This window comes from Pteropus medius, unplaced genomic scaffold, assembly GCF_902729225.1.
Source record: "Pteropus medius unplaced genomic scaffold, Ma_sr-lr_union100, whole genome shotgun sequence".
In the NCBI taxonomy this organism is placed as follows: domain Eukaryota; kingdom Metazoa; phylum Chordata; class Mammalia; order Chiroptera; family Pteropodidae; genus Pteropus; species Pteropus medius.
Window position 1 is genome coordinate 3786357 of NW_024346062.1, and position 19022 is coordinate 3805378.

At 38.1% G+C, this 19022-nt stretch overlaps 1 protein-coding gene across 15 annotated transcripts in view; it reads left to right on the plus strand.

Moving 5' to 3' along the window:
• Nucleotides 1-17380, plus strand: part of LOC120612497 (V-type proton ATPase subunit S1-like protein) — a 42432-nt gene extending 25052 nt beyond the window's left edge. For 13 of the 15 annotated variants that reach the window (XM_039874990.1, XM_039874992.1, XM_039874994.1 and 10 more), the window contains 3 exons: nt 3947-3997; nt 6597-6837; nt 10499-13812. In XM_039874990.1, the coding sequence (XP_039730924.1) occupies nt 3947-3997; nt 6597-6837; nt 10499-10801 (595 nt within the window). In that variant the 3' untranslated portion in view covers nt 10802-13812. The other 2 variants (XR_005655453.1, XM_039874988.1) reach the window with 2 other exon arrangements.
• Nucleotides 17381-19022: the final 1642 nt, after the last annotated feature.

Consider the following 19022-nt stretch of genomic DNA (forward strand, 5'->3'; position numbering starts at 1 on the left):
TTTATATTTATATCCTTTGGCTGGAAATACTTCTTTATTCCTGAACTTCTCATTTAAAAATTCTTGATGATGAGTAAAAATGAATTATATTAACATAAACTTACAAGTTATATTACAAGTCTTGGTATCTTGTTATTCAGAATAAATATCTCTTGTTAGGGAGTTAGGGAATTGTAATTATAAGCATCCAGAGTCCTCCCAGATTTGTTTATTCTGTTAGAGCAAGACTGTCAAAGAGATCCAGCCCTGCTAATAGCTCAGAACTTTTTCCTCAGGCTCTAATTAATTTCCTACAGGGCACTTTATTTGTGGTAGGCTTTGCAGAGAGAGGCTGATTGCCTGGGGATCATCTTGCCTGTCCATGGCTGACTGACCCTTCTTGATTTCATTTATCATAACTCCAGGGTTTTTGTGAGGAAGATCAGGGGACCATAGCTTTTGGCTGAGCTTTAGAAACCTTGATGATCATTGAGAACCGAGAGTCAGAAAGAATGAAAACTTTGCTTCTAGGCCCAGTTCTGCCAGTGAGCTCTGTGACTTTACAGGCTGGAGCCACAGTAGGATCATCATCTATGAGATGGAGATGGTAGCTTCTATAATTGTAATTAATAAGCCTTGAGTGCCTACAATGGGCCAGTACCATGAAGACTTCACAGGTACAATGTCTGTTATTCCTTACAACACTATTGTGAATAAGTCTCTGATTGACAGGTACTATATTATTATTCATGTTCCAGGTGAGGAAGTCAAGGCTTGTAGAGGTTAGAAAATTTGCTAAGATCATACTTGTATGGTATTAGAGCCGATGTCTAAAACATCTTTAGCAATGACATTTTACCTCTTCTCTCTTGGCTCTATGTCATAGGGTTGTGAAAATCAAATAAGGAAATGCATGCATGAGAACTTTGAGAACTTATCAAGTGCTACTCAGAGTAATAGATTACCTTCCTAATATACCAAAGATAACTAGGGTGAATTAATGTCTAGTTACCTGGTAGAGAGGCCTAGGGAAGCTTTGGTTTCCACAGTGCACGCATTAATGATTGGACAGGATCTTTTTCTTCTTGGTCACAGTCCTAGAATTCTACCGAGGGCAAGAACTGAGTGTGTAGCATCAACTTCCTGGAGTCCTGCTCAGGCAAGTGTGCAGGCGTCCTGGAGAGCCCACCCACAGGGATGAGTGGGAGGCTTCCCAGGATGTGAGGCATTAAGGACCAGCTGCTGAGACTGAGTGTCCTTGATTCCTGAGAATGGTACAGACTAGTGAAATGTCTTTGTTGCTCTGGCTAGGAAGTCTGATGTTCTCAAGAATCAGGGAGTCTCTGAAAGGAAAAACGCAAGCAAACCCATGTAAGGTCAAAAGCACAGATTAAAAAAAGATGACCATGTTTTAGCACTTGGAAACAAAATGTTCAGAGAAAGGCAAATTGTTGGCAGACAGATTTGCTACGGAAGTCTTTTTAAATACCAAAAGCCCTACAAATAGACCATAATCCTAGCATCTGTCTGTATTTTGAATTTAGGCAATTATAGTCTCAAGAATTCAAAATCCATTTTGAATGTGGGTGGGTAGGGTGCTTAGAAGAGTGGAAGAAGCTCCTTTTTGAGTGACTTGCTAGGTTGTATTTCTCCTTGTGTTTCCAGTTTATGGTGCGGTGTCTGGCACTTAAAAGGTTCTCAGTGAATGATCGTTCAGTTTGCTTTGTTGAAATCAGGCTTCATGTTCTTTATTCTGCAGTGAGCATGTTAACAGCTTTCACTGAAATCAGGGCAGCTGGAGAAAGTTCTTGGAACATTGGAAACATAGAGGCTTAAGTTCATTTTAATAAAATAAACTTCTGTTGACATTTCTGTTTTTTGATAAGTGGAACCAAATTAATGAGGTTATATATGTGTGGTATTTTTTCAAACTTGTAATCGGACATATTATAACTACTCTTGCTTTGTTGTTTTTATAATGTATACTGAGGTGTTATATAACTCTTATACACAATATTGTCATAGCATTGTCATCCTTTGAATTTAAATTTTTTACATTTTATTTTAGTTGTTCGGCTTTTTATCACTCCTATTTTTAACCTTGTTGAAATATAAATGAAATATACTAAACAGCATATATTTAAAGTGTACAGTTTGATCAGTTTTGACATATGTGTACACCCATGAAACCATCACCACAATCAAGACAACAAGCATTTAATCATTCTCAAAGGTTTCCTTGTGCTCCTCTGTACACCATCGCTCCTGCCACTCCCACCTCTCCAGGAAACCACTGATCTGCTTTCTATCATTATAGATAAGTTTGTATTTTCTAAAATTTTATATAAATATAGTCATATAGTATATAGTCTTTAGTTCGGCTTCTTTAACGTTAGCACAATGATTTCGATATTCTGAGTTGTTGCATGTATCAAAAGCGTATTCCTTTTTATTGCTGAGTAGTAAGTACTCCATTATATGCATATATCATAACTTATTTATCCATTTATCTCTTGATGGAAATTTGTCCCCCCCCCCAGGTTTTAGATAATTTTCCAAATAAAATTACTATAAACATTCATGTACAAGTCTTAGTAGGAGCACATATTTTCACTTCTTTTAGGTAAATACCTAGAAGTGGAATGGCTGGAATATATAGTATGTGTGTGTTTAGCTTTTTAAGAAACTGCCAAAGTGTTTTTTAAAGTGGTTGTACCATTTACTTTTCTACCAGCATTGTATGAGAGTTCCACTTGCTTCACGTCCTCACTGACACTTGGTATGGTCAGTGTAGGACTGTTTTTATGTTTCTACATGATTAGTAATTTCTGAATACGTTTTACTGGGACCTGGGATAAAAGATTAGCCTTGGAGTTAGTAAGAGATTTCCCTCCTCAGAGAAATGTGTTAACATGTCAAGGAATAATGAGTTTAGGATCATGGAGAAATTCCAGGGCATGGAAGTGCAGGGAGGACTCTCACCTTCTCCTTAGAGCAGTTCATGCACATATTATGGTGTTAGACCGCAGTCATTTGTTTCCTTTATGGTGAACTATTTGTACCCGTCTAAAGGCTAGTAAAACCTTTCTGCTAACATTCTGAGGTAGGTACCCAGGATTCTTACCTTTTCTCTTCCCAAGGAAAAATTTTGACCCTAAGGAAACAAATGTTTCTCTTTACAAAGGAGGTAATTGGGTGGGGGGACTGCTGTCTCTTTCCTATAAACTCATAGATTCATAATTTTGGTGTTCCTCACCTGTATTACAAACCCCAGCATGTGCAGGATGACGTCTGGCTCTCATCATGTTATCAGGGGGAAGAATGGGTTAAAAGGGAACTAACTTGGTTGTTGCTATGAGTAAATTGTGTGTTAACTTTCCAGAAAATGTGAGTAAATATATTTATATATATATTAAAAGGTTAAGAGTGGGTATATAGAAATGTTTGAATCATTCTGATTACTGATGGTATCTTCTAACGGTTTTATTTTGTTTTCCTGATGATTGATGATGCCGAGCTTCTTTTCATGTACTTATTGCCTATTTGTATATCTTCCTTTGTGAAGTGCCTGTCTTCTGACCATTTTTAAGTTAGGTTGTCTTTTTATTATTGAGGTGTTAATGTTACTTTTCATATTTCAGATACAAGTTCATTATATATATATGTGTGTTGTGAGTATTTTTTGCCATTCTGTGGCTTGCCTTTTTTGTTTTCTTAACAGTGTCTTCTGAAGAACAAACTTTTTTTTAATTTAGTAAAGTACATTTTATCATTTTTTTATATACTTGTGTATTTTCAAGAAACGATTGCCAACCCAAGATTGCAAAACTGTTCTTCTATGTTTCTTCTATAAGTTTTGTAGTTTTAATTGTTATATTTAGCTCTGTGATCCATTTTGAGGTAATTTTTGAGTGTGAAGTAAGGGTTATTCCTAATTTGAAAGACTGTATTGTTTCTGTTTTCTTAGGTTGTCTCTGAAGTTAGATGATGCTGAAAATCCCAAAGGTCTTGATATAAGGTAGGTATGGATACCACTTTGGAGTATCAGAGGTTCAGCACTTCAGATTAGCTCCAAATAATTTATTCATTCAATGTGCAAGTATCAAGGGCCAACTATGTGCTAAGCACTGACATGTGAAATGTCACATCTACCTAATTACACTGAAAAGTCAGTGGTGTTACGTGATGGGATTCTATAGTAATGCTTTCTTTAGTTTTTACTAAAGCTTCTTTAGTTTTTACTAAAGCATCTTTAGTTTCCTTAATTCGGGACCTGGAGAACACATGAACATGTGAATGTGAGAATGTGTTACTCTTCTCCTCTGAGCAAAGAATAAAATAAAATATAGTTAAGTAAAATGTATTTAAAGCTCCAAGGGCTGAGGCTCTGGTTCGAAGTTATTTTCTGTATAGTTCCTTACAGTAAATCACACATCATTTAATGATAATGAAAAAGTGTCTGTTAGCTGTATTCCCCAGCAGACAGTCAATGCAGGCCTACATTTTTCTGTGTTTATGTATGGAAGGATACATCTGCCAACAGTGGTTTATCCAAGCATTTAGGAACTGCTCTGAGGAAGGGAGAAGACGACAGTTTGAAGGCATTAAAATTTTTTATTATAAAAATATAATGTATCTTTTCGTATAAGACCAGCCTTTTAGCAGCCTTAGCAGCTGCATGTCTAATATTACTTGAAAACCAACAAAATATGTTAGGGCAGTCTTTCTTAAGTTCTGTGAAATGCTTCTGCTCTGTGAAGATTGCCTAGAAGAGGCATTCTTGGTCATGGTCAAATATGGCTGAGAAATACTGCACACCATGTGCTCCTTTTGGAGATTCACAGTGTTAATTTGTATGTTAAGGTTGCTGTGAAGACAGGCTCTTTAGAAAGACTGTTGCACTAGGTAACTTTGATTAACCTAGTGTTTCTCACATTTAACCTTGGAAAGCTCTCTCCTCAGAATGCTTATTTGGGACACTAATGTTTCACTGATCATAATTGAGAAAATATATGCCATCACCTTTAAGAGAAACTTTATAAGAAAAATAGACTCCCACAACATGACCACACACATATACATATATGTTTCATATAGAAATGGGGAATATTTTATTCATATCATACTTTTTCCCCCAAAGGAAAATAGCTTTATGATGATTTTTTTCTGATGATAAAGGCATATGGCAGACATTGTCAGTACCCATCTATATCCTCTTGGGCATTTGTAGACCTGCGTTGACTGTTTGCTGGGGAATACAGCTAACAGACACTTTTTCATTATCATTAAATGATGTGTGATTTACTGTAAGGAACTATACAGAAAATAACTTCGAACCAGAGCCTCAGCCCTTGGAGCTTTAAATACATTTTACTTAACTATATTTTATTTGTGAGCACTATAGTCCACCAATTCAACTTTCAATTGCTAGTCTATCTTCCTTTAAAAATTTTTGCTGGCCAGAGGGGCCCACTGCCTCCCATCTCTACCCCAGCAGCTCTCAACCAGTGACTGAGAGAGGCATTAAGTACCCCAGCTCCCTCACCCTCAGATGAGTAACTCAGAGGCCTGTGTTCCACTCTGGCCCGCAGGGTTCCCCATGGACGTTAAGCTCCATTTGTCCACAGTGGAAACTCACTTATTAACATGTCCTTTTTGGCTACTTTCCATTCTTTTATAATTTCTCTTTATTCTACATATTTTGAAAGACTAAATTCTCAAATAAATTTGGGATCACCTTCCAAAAATACTTCTTGTGTTCACATCCTTGTCTCAAGGTCTGCTTCTGTAGGATCCCAAACTAAGGCAGAGTAATACGTGTCCATTGATAACAGAAAAATCAGAAAATATTGAGCTTTGAAGAAAAAGAAAATTAAAATTACTTATAATCCAACCACCATTTGTAATCACTATTAACGTTTCGTCTCTTTCCTTCCATAATATTTTTCTATGGAGTCATACTTTTTTTTTTAAGTGAGAAAAATGATCATGGCATATGTACCTTATAATGTTTTTATGCCTGGAGAATATTCCATTCCAAAATGGCTAAGAATAAGAGCTCTGGTCTTCAGATTGGATTCAAAGCCCAGCTCCAATATTTACTTTCTGAACTTGTACAAGTTGTTTATTTAACCTCTCTGTTTCTTAGATTCCTCATCTGCAAAATGAGGGTAATAATAACATCTATCTCATGCTGGTGTACTGGAGATTAAATAAAATACACATAAAACACATAGATAGGTGCTCAACACATAGTAAGAGCTAGTACTATTGTTTTGACCATTATTTAGCTAATTCTATAGTAAAGTCCATTTAATTTTTTCTCAGTTGTTTTACAATAATAAAATCAAGTGTTGATTCTAAAACAGAAAAAAAAAGCCAAGCTCTTTTTCCTTTTGTAGGAATAGTATCGCTCACTTTGGGGGGCCTGCCTTGTTATTTGCTTTCATTTGCATTCGACAGGAAGCTTGTTCAGAACCAGGAAAGTGAAAGGCTCTCTTCGAGTCGGTTCTACTACCTGACAAAAGAGGGCGCGATTGCACTGTTCATAGCCGATGTCCTGTGTCAGCAAATGTAGAAGTGCTCTGGGGATAATACTATTTTATAATCATTTTCAGATTCACCCTTACCAATTACAACAAGTTGTCCATGCAGAGATGGTTTAGTTTGCACCAAGTTGAGATTATTTTTAATAATTCAGTCCAAGCAACTTTTAATGCAACTGGCATATATGCTCCATCAAGTTATTCCTACCACTGCCAACGTGTCAGCAGCCTGCCGCGGTACGATGCCCTCTTGTTGCCCAGTGACATGGATGATCTGTCAAGCCTGTGGGAGATCACTTTTGTTGATTTCCAGGTAATAAACTAAAACATATGCTCCTGTGTGTTTGGTGCCAAAGAAACTCAGTATTTGTTTGAAAACACCTGAAACTGAAACATAGATGTTTAAAGAAAATAGAGGACTGGATACCTTTAAAATAATATCGCTAATTTTTTTTCTTTATCCTCTAATGGAATAGGATAGGATATTTCCTTTCCCTGTGTACCTCCTACCCCTCTTGCTTTTACAGTCAGGTTCATGCAGTCACTAATAATTATCGGGGAGGAATGCCAGCAGTCTAAGCCAGAGTGAAGCTGTGGCCTGAAGCCTGGTGACTGACACTTCCTGGAGAGAGAGGCCCTTTTAGGGAAAGGAATTATCAGACAATTATTTTATTTCCTTTAGGGAGTGAAGCAGTGATCCTATCAGGGAAGATAAGAAGTACATCTGTAGCCTGAGTGACAGCTTTGGCAGTTAGCATAGGAAAGGAACTGTCAGCCAGGGAGTCAAAAATATCTCAAAGATCTCTTGAAAGTATTTGGGAAAGGCATGGGGGCATAAGAGGGTACTTTTCACCACCAGAATCTCAGGCTGAGAGACATCTGTCAAGTTCTTCTGTCCTATTTACTTGTGAAAAAAAATTTAACTTGTTCTTCTAACTCACTGAAATTGCACACAGGATTCTCCTTTCTATGAGCATTTTCTAATCTTTCCCATCTATAAATGGAAATTCATATGTGTGTGTGTGTATTTATTTATGTATATTTATATATACTTATCTTACCCCTTAACTTGGAGAGGTGTGGTGTTGATGAAAGGCAGTTTGGGGTATGGAAGGAATTTGCATTTTAGAGCCCAGCAGACTTGGTTTCAAATTACTTCTCAGCCACCTGGGAAAGATATTTCTTTCACCTTTTCAGTTTTCAATTTCTGACCTATCTTTATGAATATAAAGAATTCATGGCCTAATATATGCAGCAACAGCAGGACTGTGCCAGGCATGGATTAACAATAGCAGCTACTTATGAGTCCCCTCTTATGTGTCAGCACCGTTATAGTTATTTTATATATTTGTCTTCAAAATGTATTGTAATGCTGCAAGATAGCTGTTATTATCTCTCTTTTCCAAATCAGGTGACTGAAGCTTTAATGATTACATAATTTTTCAAAATGATATAACTGGTAAATGGTAGAGGCAGAATTTGAATTCTGGACTGTCTAGCTCCAATGAAATTTAATATATATGTATTTATCTTGCCCCTTAAAAAGAGAAGTAGGCAAAAAGGCCAATGAGGAAGTTATAATGAAAACAAGGAATAATTCACACACAATCTTACCCAATTAGAACAGAGAGATTGACTGGTTTATGCCTCCACTTTATCCCAGAAATGACTTAACAGTGACTTGTAGACACACTACAAGAAACATAACTTTGCAAAATGGGCAAAGACATGAGGGGTAAAAAAAAATAAAGGCATAAAAGTTCAGTTAGAGTCACTGGTGCGGTTGGTACACAAAACCTCAAGACCATCTGTCTGCCTTGGCTGGAGGCGGCTCAGTAATTGGGCTCTGAAGCTGTGGAGCAACCAGCATAAGAAAGAATCGCCCAGTTACATGTTCATGGGGTCCATAAGACTACTGAAAATATGCTTGTGAGAAGTATATCCCTCCCTTGTGTTGTGTCACATGTGCCAACATTTTAGACAATGGCCTTAGAGTGAGCACAGCATTGAGTGTCAGAGGTGGGCCTTGTTAAAACACCCTTAGTGGAAGCAAATGGCAGAATGCAAGCTCCATCCAAGGGAGAGGTAATGGTGGTTGGAGGTTGTGTACAAAAGGCTGCATCCCACATATGCAGCTTTGCTGATCTGGCTTATTCTAGAAATAAAGCATAGAGTGATGTAACATGTATGGCAAACTCAGATGCCTTGTGTAAACCAGCTGAAGACTGGCAAAGTGTAGCCAGCATCACAAGGAGCATATTTTATTCAATTCCATCCAATTTTTGCTTGGTAGGAATGCAGATTCAGTGTTGCTAGATCTTCTGACTTTTTAGTAGAAGCTAGAAATCTGAATTCTTGTGAGAAATTTTCAGGATATTCAGAACTCTAGGCCAAACAAAACTCACCTGTGGGTGAGATACAGAGTACTTGCAATCTCTAGTCCAGAAAATGGATGGACAACATATCATTCAGGTGTTCTCCACAGATACTGTTCTCAACCAAGTCTTGTTAAGAATTATGTGGCAATGTGAGGACATGCTCTTTGGCTGGAGCTACAGCATCAAATGAGGCCGTCTTTTGTAATTGAGGAGCTTGACTCTTAAGGCACTAGTCTGAAGAAAAACCTACTTTGCCTCTTCATAGAGGGGGCAGGCCAAGCATCCCAGAAGCCAGGCCAAGGATCTCCTTCAGAAGCTATTTTGGATTCAGTCTAGAGCACAGACAATTGGGCGAGCAACGCCCCTAAGTCATATGGCATGATGGGTGGCTCTAATCATTTTAGCATGGAAAAATGCTACCATGCCTACTTAAGTCATAAAAGTGGATTCTTAGTAAAGCACTTAGTAAAACTTTCTGATATATTCCTTTAAAATCAACTAGGCATCTAAATGAAATGATGCAGTGTAAGGTTATTTATTCTAAAAGCCAGCTAAATGTGGGAGCTGCCTTCCACAAATGATTGCTCTCGTTTGGAGTAGTTGTTCTGTAGCCTTGTTTCTTTCATTGTGACAGTATTTAGATATCGGGGCCAGTTGTCAATTTGAGCCTCTTCTGGTTCCAAGTAATTAAACTGCATTTGCACATATGGGAAAGCTTTCCTTTCTATTCTCTGGGTAGGATATAAGGAGAGGTTGCTTATACAGAGCTATTCCTAAAACTGTTCCAAGTGTGTAGGATACAACTTATAAAGACGTGATGATGAGAGGAAGAAGAGAGAACACACCAATATTTATGGAGCAGTAAATTGAGAAGCGATTCTGAAGCCACACTGCCTGGGTTTGAATTATTGCTTTACTGCACTTAATGCTGGGCAAGTTACTGCGCCTCAGTCACTTCATCCATAAGATAGGGATAAAATAGTAATTTAAAGGTTCTTGTAGGTATTAAATGAGTTAGGAGATGTCTGATACATTAAAAAAAAAAAAAAGACCTTACTAATAAGTGTTAGGTTTTATTTTCTATGTCTTACCTCATTGGGAATCATGATATCTTCCCTTAAAAGACTCTTTCTGTCTAATTGCTGTCAACAGAATCAAAGGCAGAAGAACTGAGACTTAAAATTCTTTGGGAAATTTATACTAACATGTAAAATTTTGAATGTGTTTGAATTTCAGAGACACTACAGTAATTATGGTTTTAGATGAATGAGAACATTTCTAAGAATCAGATTAAAAAGAAGTTTTATTTCAGAGCCTTGAAATAAAGGTTTTATTTAAGAGCCTTGAATTTCATGAGCCTCTTAATTATGACAATCATACATCCTAGAGGAGTTTCTGGGTCAGGCTTGATTTAAAATTAAGTTTCACTGTTCTGTAAGCACACACACACTTGTTAGATCATGTGTTTAAATTATTCAGCAAATATGGTCACAGTATCTTTAATTTGCCTAATTAAGGGTCTGGAACCCTAGCCCAACTGGGAAGTAGATCTTAAGAGAGAATAGATCACGTCAGCTCTTCTCTTCTTCCTGACAGATCCAAGGCTTTACCATCAAGGGGAAACAATTTGCCAAGGCCCGAGACTGTGCCTCTTCCTTCTCACCAGCCATTCTGATTGGCTTGGCCATGTCGCTCATCCTGTTGCTAGTTCTGGCTTATGCCGTGCACATGCTCATCTACCTGCGGTATCTGGACCGGCACTATGACTTCATCGCCTCTCCAGCCCACTTCCCCCAGCTGAAAGTTCAAGATGCAGCAGAAGAGAAGGAGCTGCTGAGGAGCCAGGGAGTTGAATGCTATGAACTGAGAAGCCAACAGATCTGCAAAATGTATGTGTAGCAGCACAGGCCCCTCTCCCTCATGAAGTCCGCAGCAGCCTCTGAAAGGAGTTGTTTCTATTCTGTGCTGTTTGACTTGTGATGCAAGGTTTTTACCAAATGGCTTGATTTTTAAAAAGAGGAGGTACATGCATAAAAATACATTTTGATTCACTTACTTAGATAGACTTGGGGCAATGAAAAAGGAATTCTCACCAAGGAAATCCTACCAAGATAAATATGACCATTATTACCCCAAAGCTACCTTGAAGGCAAAAGGGATGTTTCAAGTTAGGTAGACCAAAAACTAACTAACTAACTAAATAATAAATATGCATTATAAAGAAGGGAAAACACACTTGGTCCATTTTTCCTTTGCCAGTTTGCACGTGATAAGTATAGAAATAATAAATACAAGGCTATCTGGAAGTTCCAAATTTAAAACACTTTGTAACATAGTTTGCATTTTTCAGAAATTAGGTCATAATTTTGTTTTATAAAAATAATCTTTTCTCACGCAGAACTGTTTAGGGGATACTCCTGTCAATATAGTAGAACACGTCATTCAAAGGTTTTCTTGTCATTTGCTATTCAGAGGCAGCCCATTTAATCTGGGAAGTAGGAGTGATAATCTTGATAGTATCTTACCTTTCTCTTCTGGTTGCAGTGCCAAGTTTTGTCTTATTTGTATGATTTAGACCTCTGTTAGCTCTCCGAGGTACCACTTGAAATAAACAACTGAGAACAGTTGTGCTATGCAAACACAGCTTCAAGGCAAATCCCTTAAACCCCCTTCTAATGAGATAGTGTCCCCTAAACTCTTCTAAGTAGATATTCTGGAAACACCACTAATCTTACCACCACTTTCTTCAATATAGATTGTCTCATAATCTTTTTCAGTTCTTAGCAGATACTGAAGATTGGCTCACTCTGCATCCTCACCAAAGCTTTTCTAACACACTTTCTGTGTTAGATCTTAAGTGTAAAAAGTACATTGCATTTCCCTAATTAGAATTCCTCACATGACCTTGGTTCTACTAAGAAGCTACTCCTGCACAACACTTAGAATGAAGATAGAAATGATGTGTGGCAGGTGGACATGCACAGAGAAATTGGATCTTGGACCATCTTGGATGCCAAGTAGCAAATGACAATGACTATGGGATTTCTGATAGAATAGTCTCATGTTGGACATTTCTTCTGGCTGCATTATTCTTGGCTGTGAATGTAGGTTTGGTTCCAGCCCTCTCAGAATCCTGTAAGCTCCTTAAAACTATAGTGAATTCCTTTCTGTTTTAATACTTGGATTAGATTCTGTATTCTACAACTAAGTCTTGATTTATATACTTATTAGTAACAAAGATGATTGTAGGGAACAAATCTTCAAAAAGATGGGAATCTAGGATTGATTATCTGACTCTGGTGTAAAACCAGTGGGGATTCTATTAGCATTAGAGAATGGGAAACTGATAGCCCACATCATCCCATAATGAAACAGATTTTCTCTGTGGTTGCCTTGACTGTCCATTAGTGGTATAAATGGCTGCTGTGATAGGTACATGAAGGGTAAACATAATTTATTATTCAAATAGGGACACTTTTGAAAGCAAAAGGGAGTGTCAGTGATTCCAAGATAACAGACATAAACAGGATGATGCTATACAAACTGGGATATATAGTCTCCCCAGATATGGGTGATGCTCTGTAAAATAGTCTGGCTCTTTCTCTTTAGGCTAGAGGGCTTACAGAAAGAAAATAATAGCTCAAGATCTTAAAATCGCAGCTTAAGGCATGGTTAAAGATCTGGAGAGTTTCTGTGACAGATCTCCAAGGATCTCTTAACTCTTGTTAAAAGACTGACATAACTAAAAATCAGACCCAGATCTGATCCTGCAAATTGGTAAACTGCATTGCAGGTGGAATTCATAGCATTGCCTGATCTCTTATATGTACATGAGAGCATTGATTATAAAAGAGAGTAACCTTGTAATAGGAATAGTAACTTTGGGGTAAATTTAGATGACTTTAAGGATGTTGAACTCCCAAACCCCCCTAAGTATTTTTTGTAGCAGAAGCAACCCCTGAAAGAGGAATCTGTTTCTGTCCTGCTTACAAACCCTGTGATGACCGCACCACCAGTGCTTGTCAGTTTTCCTTAATGCCTCTAGGCAAGTAGAATCACATTCTGGCATGTCCCAAGGAACCAATTTCAAAGTCAAGTCTGGGAGAATAAAATTCGAAGGTTTTGCTAATTTATGCAGCAAAAGATATGGGGCAATATATGTGAGAATGGATTCTGGAGGTACTAACTCAGTGAGGTGTATAATTTTAGGTTGGGCTGAATTTTTTTAGTTGGTTTTTCATATTAGATTTTGGATTAAATGTGCTGGTTTGAGCAGCTGGGAGTATTTTTAACAGTTTTCTCGGTTGATTAAAATTTGGACTTAACAGTGGCATACACTAAATGAAGCAGAGATAGCAGAATTCCCCTGATATAACGTAGAGAAAGGAAAATTTAATAACTTAGAGAATTGGGATGTAGGAATGGATTTATCATGTATGACCTGTTCTCCCTCCCGATAACTATTTTCCTTTGTGAAGGCCCAGAGGATACTCCTTTTGTCATAGCACTACCCAATACATTGGGAACATAACATCAGCATTTTTGAAAAGTGCTCTAGTGCCTGCCCTCTAGGCTGTGGTTGAAGGTAGATGCTATCTTCGAACTGGAATCCTTAGTCTAAAGAGGGATGCTGGAGCAGCAGAAGTCAAGTAGCAACACAGCAGCCTCAAAGGGCTAAGGGGCAGGAGTGTTAATCAGATTAGATTGTGTTTGTTAATGGTAGTGATTTATGACAGATGTGGCTGGGCAGGCCACTGACGTACTCATTCATCATCATCATCAATGCCACCTTTATCATTATCATCTAGTTCTGGTTTTAAAAGACCTTAGCTGAACCATCTTAGTGGATTTTCAGAGCTACGACTGTTTGTAACTCAGATCCCTTGAATAAAAAGAGATCTCTTAAAAAAGGGTCTGTGGTCTTCATATTGAGCATTATCATGAACAATTTTATGCTCGTCAATCAGTATCTGTATTTTTACATTACTTCTGGTATGTTCTGATCTTCAGGTAAAGAACTTAACACTATTCCCATGGATACCTTTAATATCAACCCAACAGATATGTGATTAATGCCCTGTAATTGTTAGTGCTGCAGGAGCATAGCCCAAGAGATGTCTGTCTTCCTGGGACGTCTGGAACAATATGGCAAAGAAAGTGATGTTTGACATGAGTAGGAGTTGACCAGGTAGGTAATTTGCAGAAGGACAAACATGGAAGATGGAAACATATGTAAAGACTGGACTTTATTGTATGCAAAGAACTATGAATACATACATATGTGGGCAGGCACATATAGTTAGAGGAGGGAAGAGAGATGAAGCTGGAAATGAAGAGAGGGAACAGATCATTTCACTCAATTAAAGAGTTAGAATCTTGACTTTAGGTGATTCTGATGCCCTTGAGAGGACTTTTAGCAACATGATTACATGGTATGTAAGTGTGAGTAGAACCGAGACAGAAATGCAATTATTGCAATAATTCAGAGAAAAAAAATGGCATGGGAGGAAGGAACAAGAGGTATGTAGGAAGTTTGTTCAGTTAGACTTGGCAACCAGGAGGCAAATCACAAATGACTGGTAGGTAACTCATTTGCAGTGCTCGGTGGATGATGACGCCAGTCTCTGCAATCATGGAGAAACAGGTGAAGGTAGGAATGAGAGTGAGAGACGGGAGATTCCTGTAGGCAGGTCCTGTAGTAGAGGTCCAAGTAGGCAGCTGGATGTATGAATTGGGCAAAATAGAGAGGTCCAGACTAGAAATAGGAAATTGGAAATCTAGCAGATGCTGTCAGTGTCCCACCCATACACCTTTGACCCTACCATTTCAGTGCATCCTGGCCTATTTTTCCATTGTCAGTAACTGCCCTCAGAGGCTGCAATACCTGTATTTATGGCAAGAAAAGAACCAACGAGTGTTTATTCCTTGGATTTAGTCAATAGGAAGTCATTGATGAACATCACACTCCATGGAAAAGAGGGAGTTTTCTCCCAGAGGGAATACCTTGGACTGGTCGCATTCCTTCTCTGAGATCCCTGCTTCTCTTGATGACCTCCTCCACGTAACTCTCCTTCTGGGTTTTAGTAACTTCTCTTGCTCTTTAGGGCTCAGAGATGGCAACAAGTTTCTTGCTACTAGCCCCAGGTTACTGTACTGTTCCTTGTGGGTCTTCTATATTCTACTGCGACATTAATAAATGGTCCCTTTGTACATAAACCCTCCTTAAGTGATCCTAATTTGAGAGTGCCTGCTTTCTCTTGGGTATCAGACTTACATAGAGGTTTAGACAAAGTTTATTTGTTGCTTTGTCTGTTTTATATCTAACAGTTTTTCAGAAAATTTAAAACAGCTATTTTAATAAGATGGAGGAAGCGCGAGCATGTTGTAGAGTAAGGCAGTGATTCTGAGGTTGTGGGCTTTTTTTTTTGCCTGCTGTGACGTTACAAACAATGAGGTCCACATGTGTAATACACTCCCCTAAACATGTCCATGTATTGTTACCCTTTGCCCAACTTTTAGGGCTCTACAGCCCCATAATCCTTTAGATCCTGCTGCTTAAAGGTCCATGGGTAACTGGAATAGGTAGCTCCAGGTGGCAGACAATTCTCGGGTAACAGACTGAGGCTTTTTCAGTGAGAAAGGTATCTCAGAATGTGAGAGTGGTATTATTACAGGGCAGCCCTTGAATAGTCTTTAATTTAAGCAAACATAAAAACTCATTGCTAACAAGCCACGTAGGCACCACACACACCAAGTTGATTACCTCTGCAGTTGGGAGCTCCTGGGTTGGAAGGAACCAGGGTATAGAGAAGGATTAAAAAGTGTATATATTCCAGAGGGGAGAAAATTGATGGAACTAGGTCCTCAGAGAAACCTTAATGTTCCATATTTCCTTTTGGGGGGTGGGGTGGAGAAGCCACTTGTCCTTCTTTGGTGGAGACACATGGAAGGAACACAACTTTCTGGAGAGAATACTGAACTGCCTCTATCTCTGCTTGTGCTTTTCTTGCCCTCACACATAAGAGTTAGAAAGATACTGAAATGAACAGTTTTTCTGTGACTTTTTGGGACAATATGCCTTTATGTCAGATTTTTCTCTGTATAGTAGAATTTGCAATGTTTGCTATATGATGCTTTCAGTTACTGAGATCATCAACATTTTATAAAGACCAAATGGTACTAGAGCAAGACTTCTAGTTCCAAATAAATGGAATTGAAAATGCGGTTTGTCCCTTCTGATATTTTATGAAGGAAAAATAGAACAAATGTAGATGGTCAAATTTAGTCGTTATAATGGTTATTATTTTGCAACTGATGTAACCCTGATGCTGGCCTCCTGGGTATCCCCAAATCCTCTGGCCTTCTGGAGTCACCCTTTAATTTACTCTCCTAATAAACTGGTTTGAGCCCCCTTAGTGTTAGAAATAAGGTTTTTCCTCAGACAACTGATTCAGCAAGAGGGTGGATTGGTGGCATGAGCTGTGGTAACTTCTGTTCTCGTTGTTTCTTTTAGTTCTAGTTTCCAGTCTCTGTTGATTTTCGGTCCCATCTGGTGGCCTCATCTTCTCCCATTGTTCTCAGGTCCTGGAGCTGGTGTCTTACGTTGACATGAGCATCACAGACTTTAATGGAAAGTTAGGGAACAATAGGCTAAACTAGCATAGGCCAGGGAACAATTTCAAATTCTCTGTTCATGGACATTTAATTCTCTCTCACAGGGAATTTCTCACTGGCCATCGTCCTCTTTTGACCCTGAACTTGGTGACTTCTCTTTTTCTTCTCCACAAATCTCATACCTCTATCTTGGAGATTGGGCCCTAAAAACTTCACTTTTCATAATCAATGTGCACAGTATGATAGAGGTATTGCTCTTAAAGAAAAGAGCCTTTCTCATTGGAACTTTTTCTTTTTAATCCACCCAGGTCAAACTCAGCCCTTTTAAAAATAACAACTCTTTATCTATTGATATCTATTCCTCCCTACCTTCTCCCCTACCTCTCTTGACTCCCTCCTTCATCCATCCATCTATCCACCCACCCACTTATCCATCCTGTTATATATGTAAAATTAATGTGGTTTCACAGTGTTAAAAAAGATATTTAAAAAGTCTATGTGTTAAGGCCATGAAAGATGCATACTAACTCTTCAATTTAAAAGTTATAACAAAAGTTTAGAAAAATGAAGAAAAGAAAAAAATTTTTTCTTAGCAAAATACTTGACTGTAGAATGCATATTATTACAGTTTTTGGTTAAGAAGCTAAACTTCATTTTCAACTATAGTACAGTGATAAGTTTCTCATAATGTTCTTTTTTATCCAGCAATGGAGTCATTCTGAGCCAAACTCATCTCTGGCCTTAAGAGTTTGTTGTCACATTTATGTGAAACATTGGATTTAGAAATCTATGTAATAGTCTCAAATTCTTGTATTTAAACAAGGCATATTCTTATTCCCACCTCAATGAATCATTCCAATGAGATATGAAAATCTCTTTATGTGGTGTTAATTTTTCTGCTGTTGAGGAAGGTCCTGGTCCGGGAGAATATGGTTGTGGAGATTTGGATAAACATTCTACCCTTGATTCATCTTCCCCTCCCTTCCGTAGCTGCCACACCCTTGACTCCCTCTATCCATCTTCTTTTGAAGGTGTGTACATTCTGAGACTGAGCCTGATTTCCCAGTACAGCCCTCCGTCTTACAGTGATAGCTTCCGGAATGTAAATTACAATGAAGACTGAGTTAGCTAAATTCACCTCATGTTTATATGCCTCGTGGTTGAGATGGGGACTTGCCAACCTTCTCTCTTTGTTTGCAGCTTGCATTTATTTCATCCTACAGCTGCAAGAGGGTTTTATGTTTGTTTTCAGGGAAATCGACTCTGAACTGACCTCAAGTGCAGGAAGACCTCTGCAGGGACAGACCCAGATTTTGAAACACCTACTATTTAGAAGACTCTCATTAGGAAAATGAACATACAGTTACAAATATAAATTAGACATGAAGGTGATTATCTGTTTAGAAATAGAAAACAAATTATAACTAATTAAAAACCTCAAAAGTTGACTGCATTTGAAATAGCTTATTTTTACAACTTTTATAAAAATATAACAATCATGAAAACACAATGCTAGGGACCCTTCTATGGTTATGGAAGAGACCTGTATAAAGTTTGTATATGTGTGTATATCTGTGTATTTTGACAGATAGGATCTCATATCCAACTTGGATACTGGTTAAATAGTCTCTGCGGCCTGTTGTTTACATGTCTGATGTTAAAACTTGAAGTCTGCATAGCAGGAAACTGGGAAGGGAAAATGGATGTAAAGTGGGGAAGAGCAAGGACAAGCTCACACTCATGAAGAGCTGGGACCATGAGAATGAACTACCTTATCCCACCTTATGAAGTAGTGCTCTTTGTCATAGAGCTAAACAGATACTCTAAGAATTGAAGATGGTGAAGGAAGATCTAGGAGAAGGTAGAGCAGCTGCAGGCCTGGGTGCTGCCCTGTGCCAACAAGGTGAGCCAGCAGATAAATGATAATGTGCTTAAGCTACAAATTCACCTGCCTCTACCTTTTGAAGGTTAAAAACAATATGGCTGCTGCTTTATTTTCACCTTCTAGATCCCTTGCAAATAGGTCTCTTAAACATGGTCTACTTTAAGCAGAAACATACAGGAAATGAATCTGGGAAATGCAATTCAGCCTCGCTATATTGACATATTACAAAACCACCACAGCCAACCCATTGTCAACTTGGCACCCACATATGTCTCTGAAAACTATACTTATTTTAAAAATAAATACATTAACAAAGTCCTACTACTGCCTAACATGATACAACTACACTGTGTATAACTGAAAATATACTAACCCTTTCTCCAAAAGTGGATACCAATTCCCTTTTGTGTTTTTGGTCACATTCATTCTTCTCGTAGGTTATTCAGTCTCCTGCTTTGATATCCTGTAACTTAAATACTAAGAAAGTTAACAACCATCACCCATCTTTTATTAGATGGTAGGGGAATGGGAGAAGGAAAGAAAATAAAACTATTTGGTTAATAAATACATACAAAGATATTCGTATCAAAATAAGGAAAACATAACTTTCATATTTTTTGT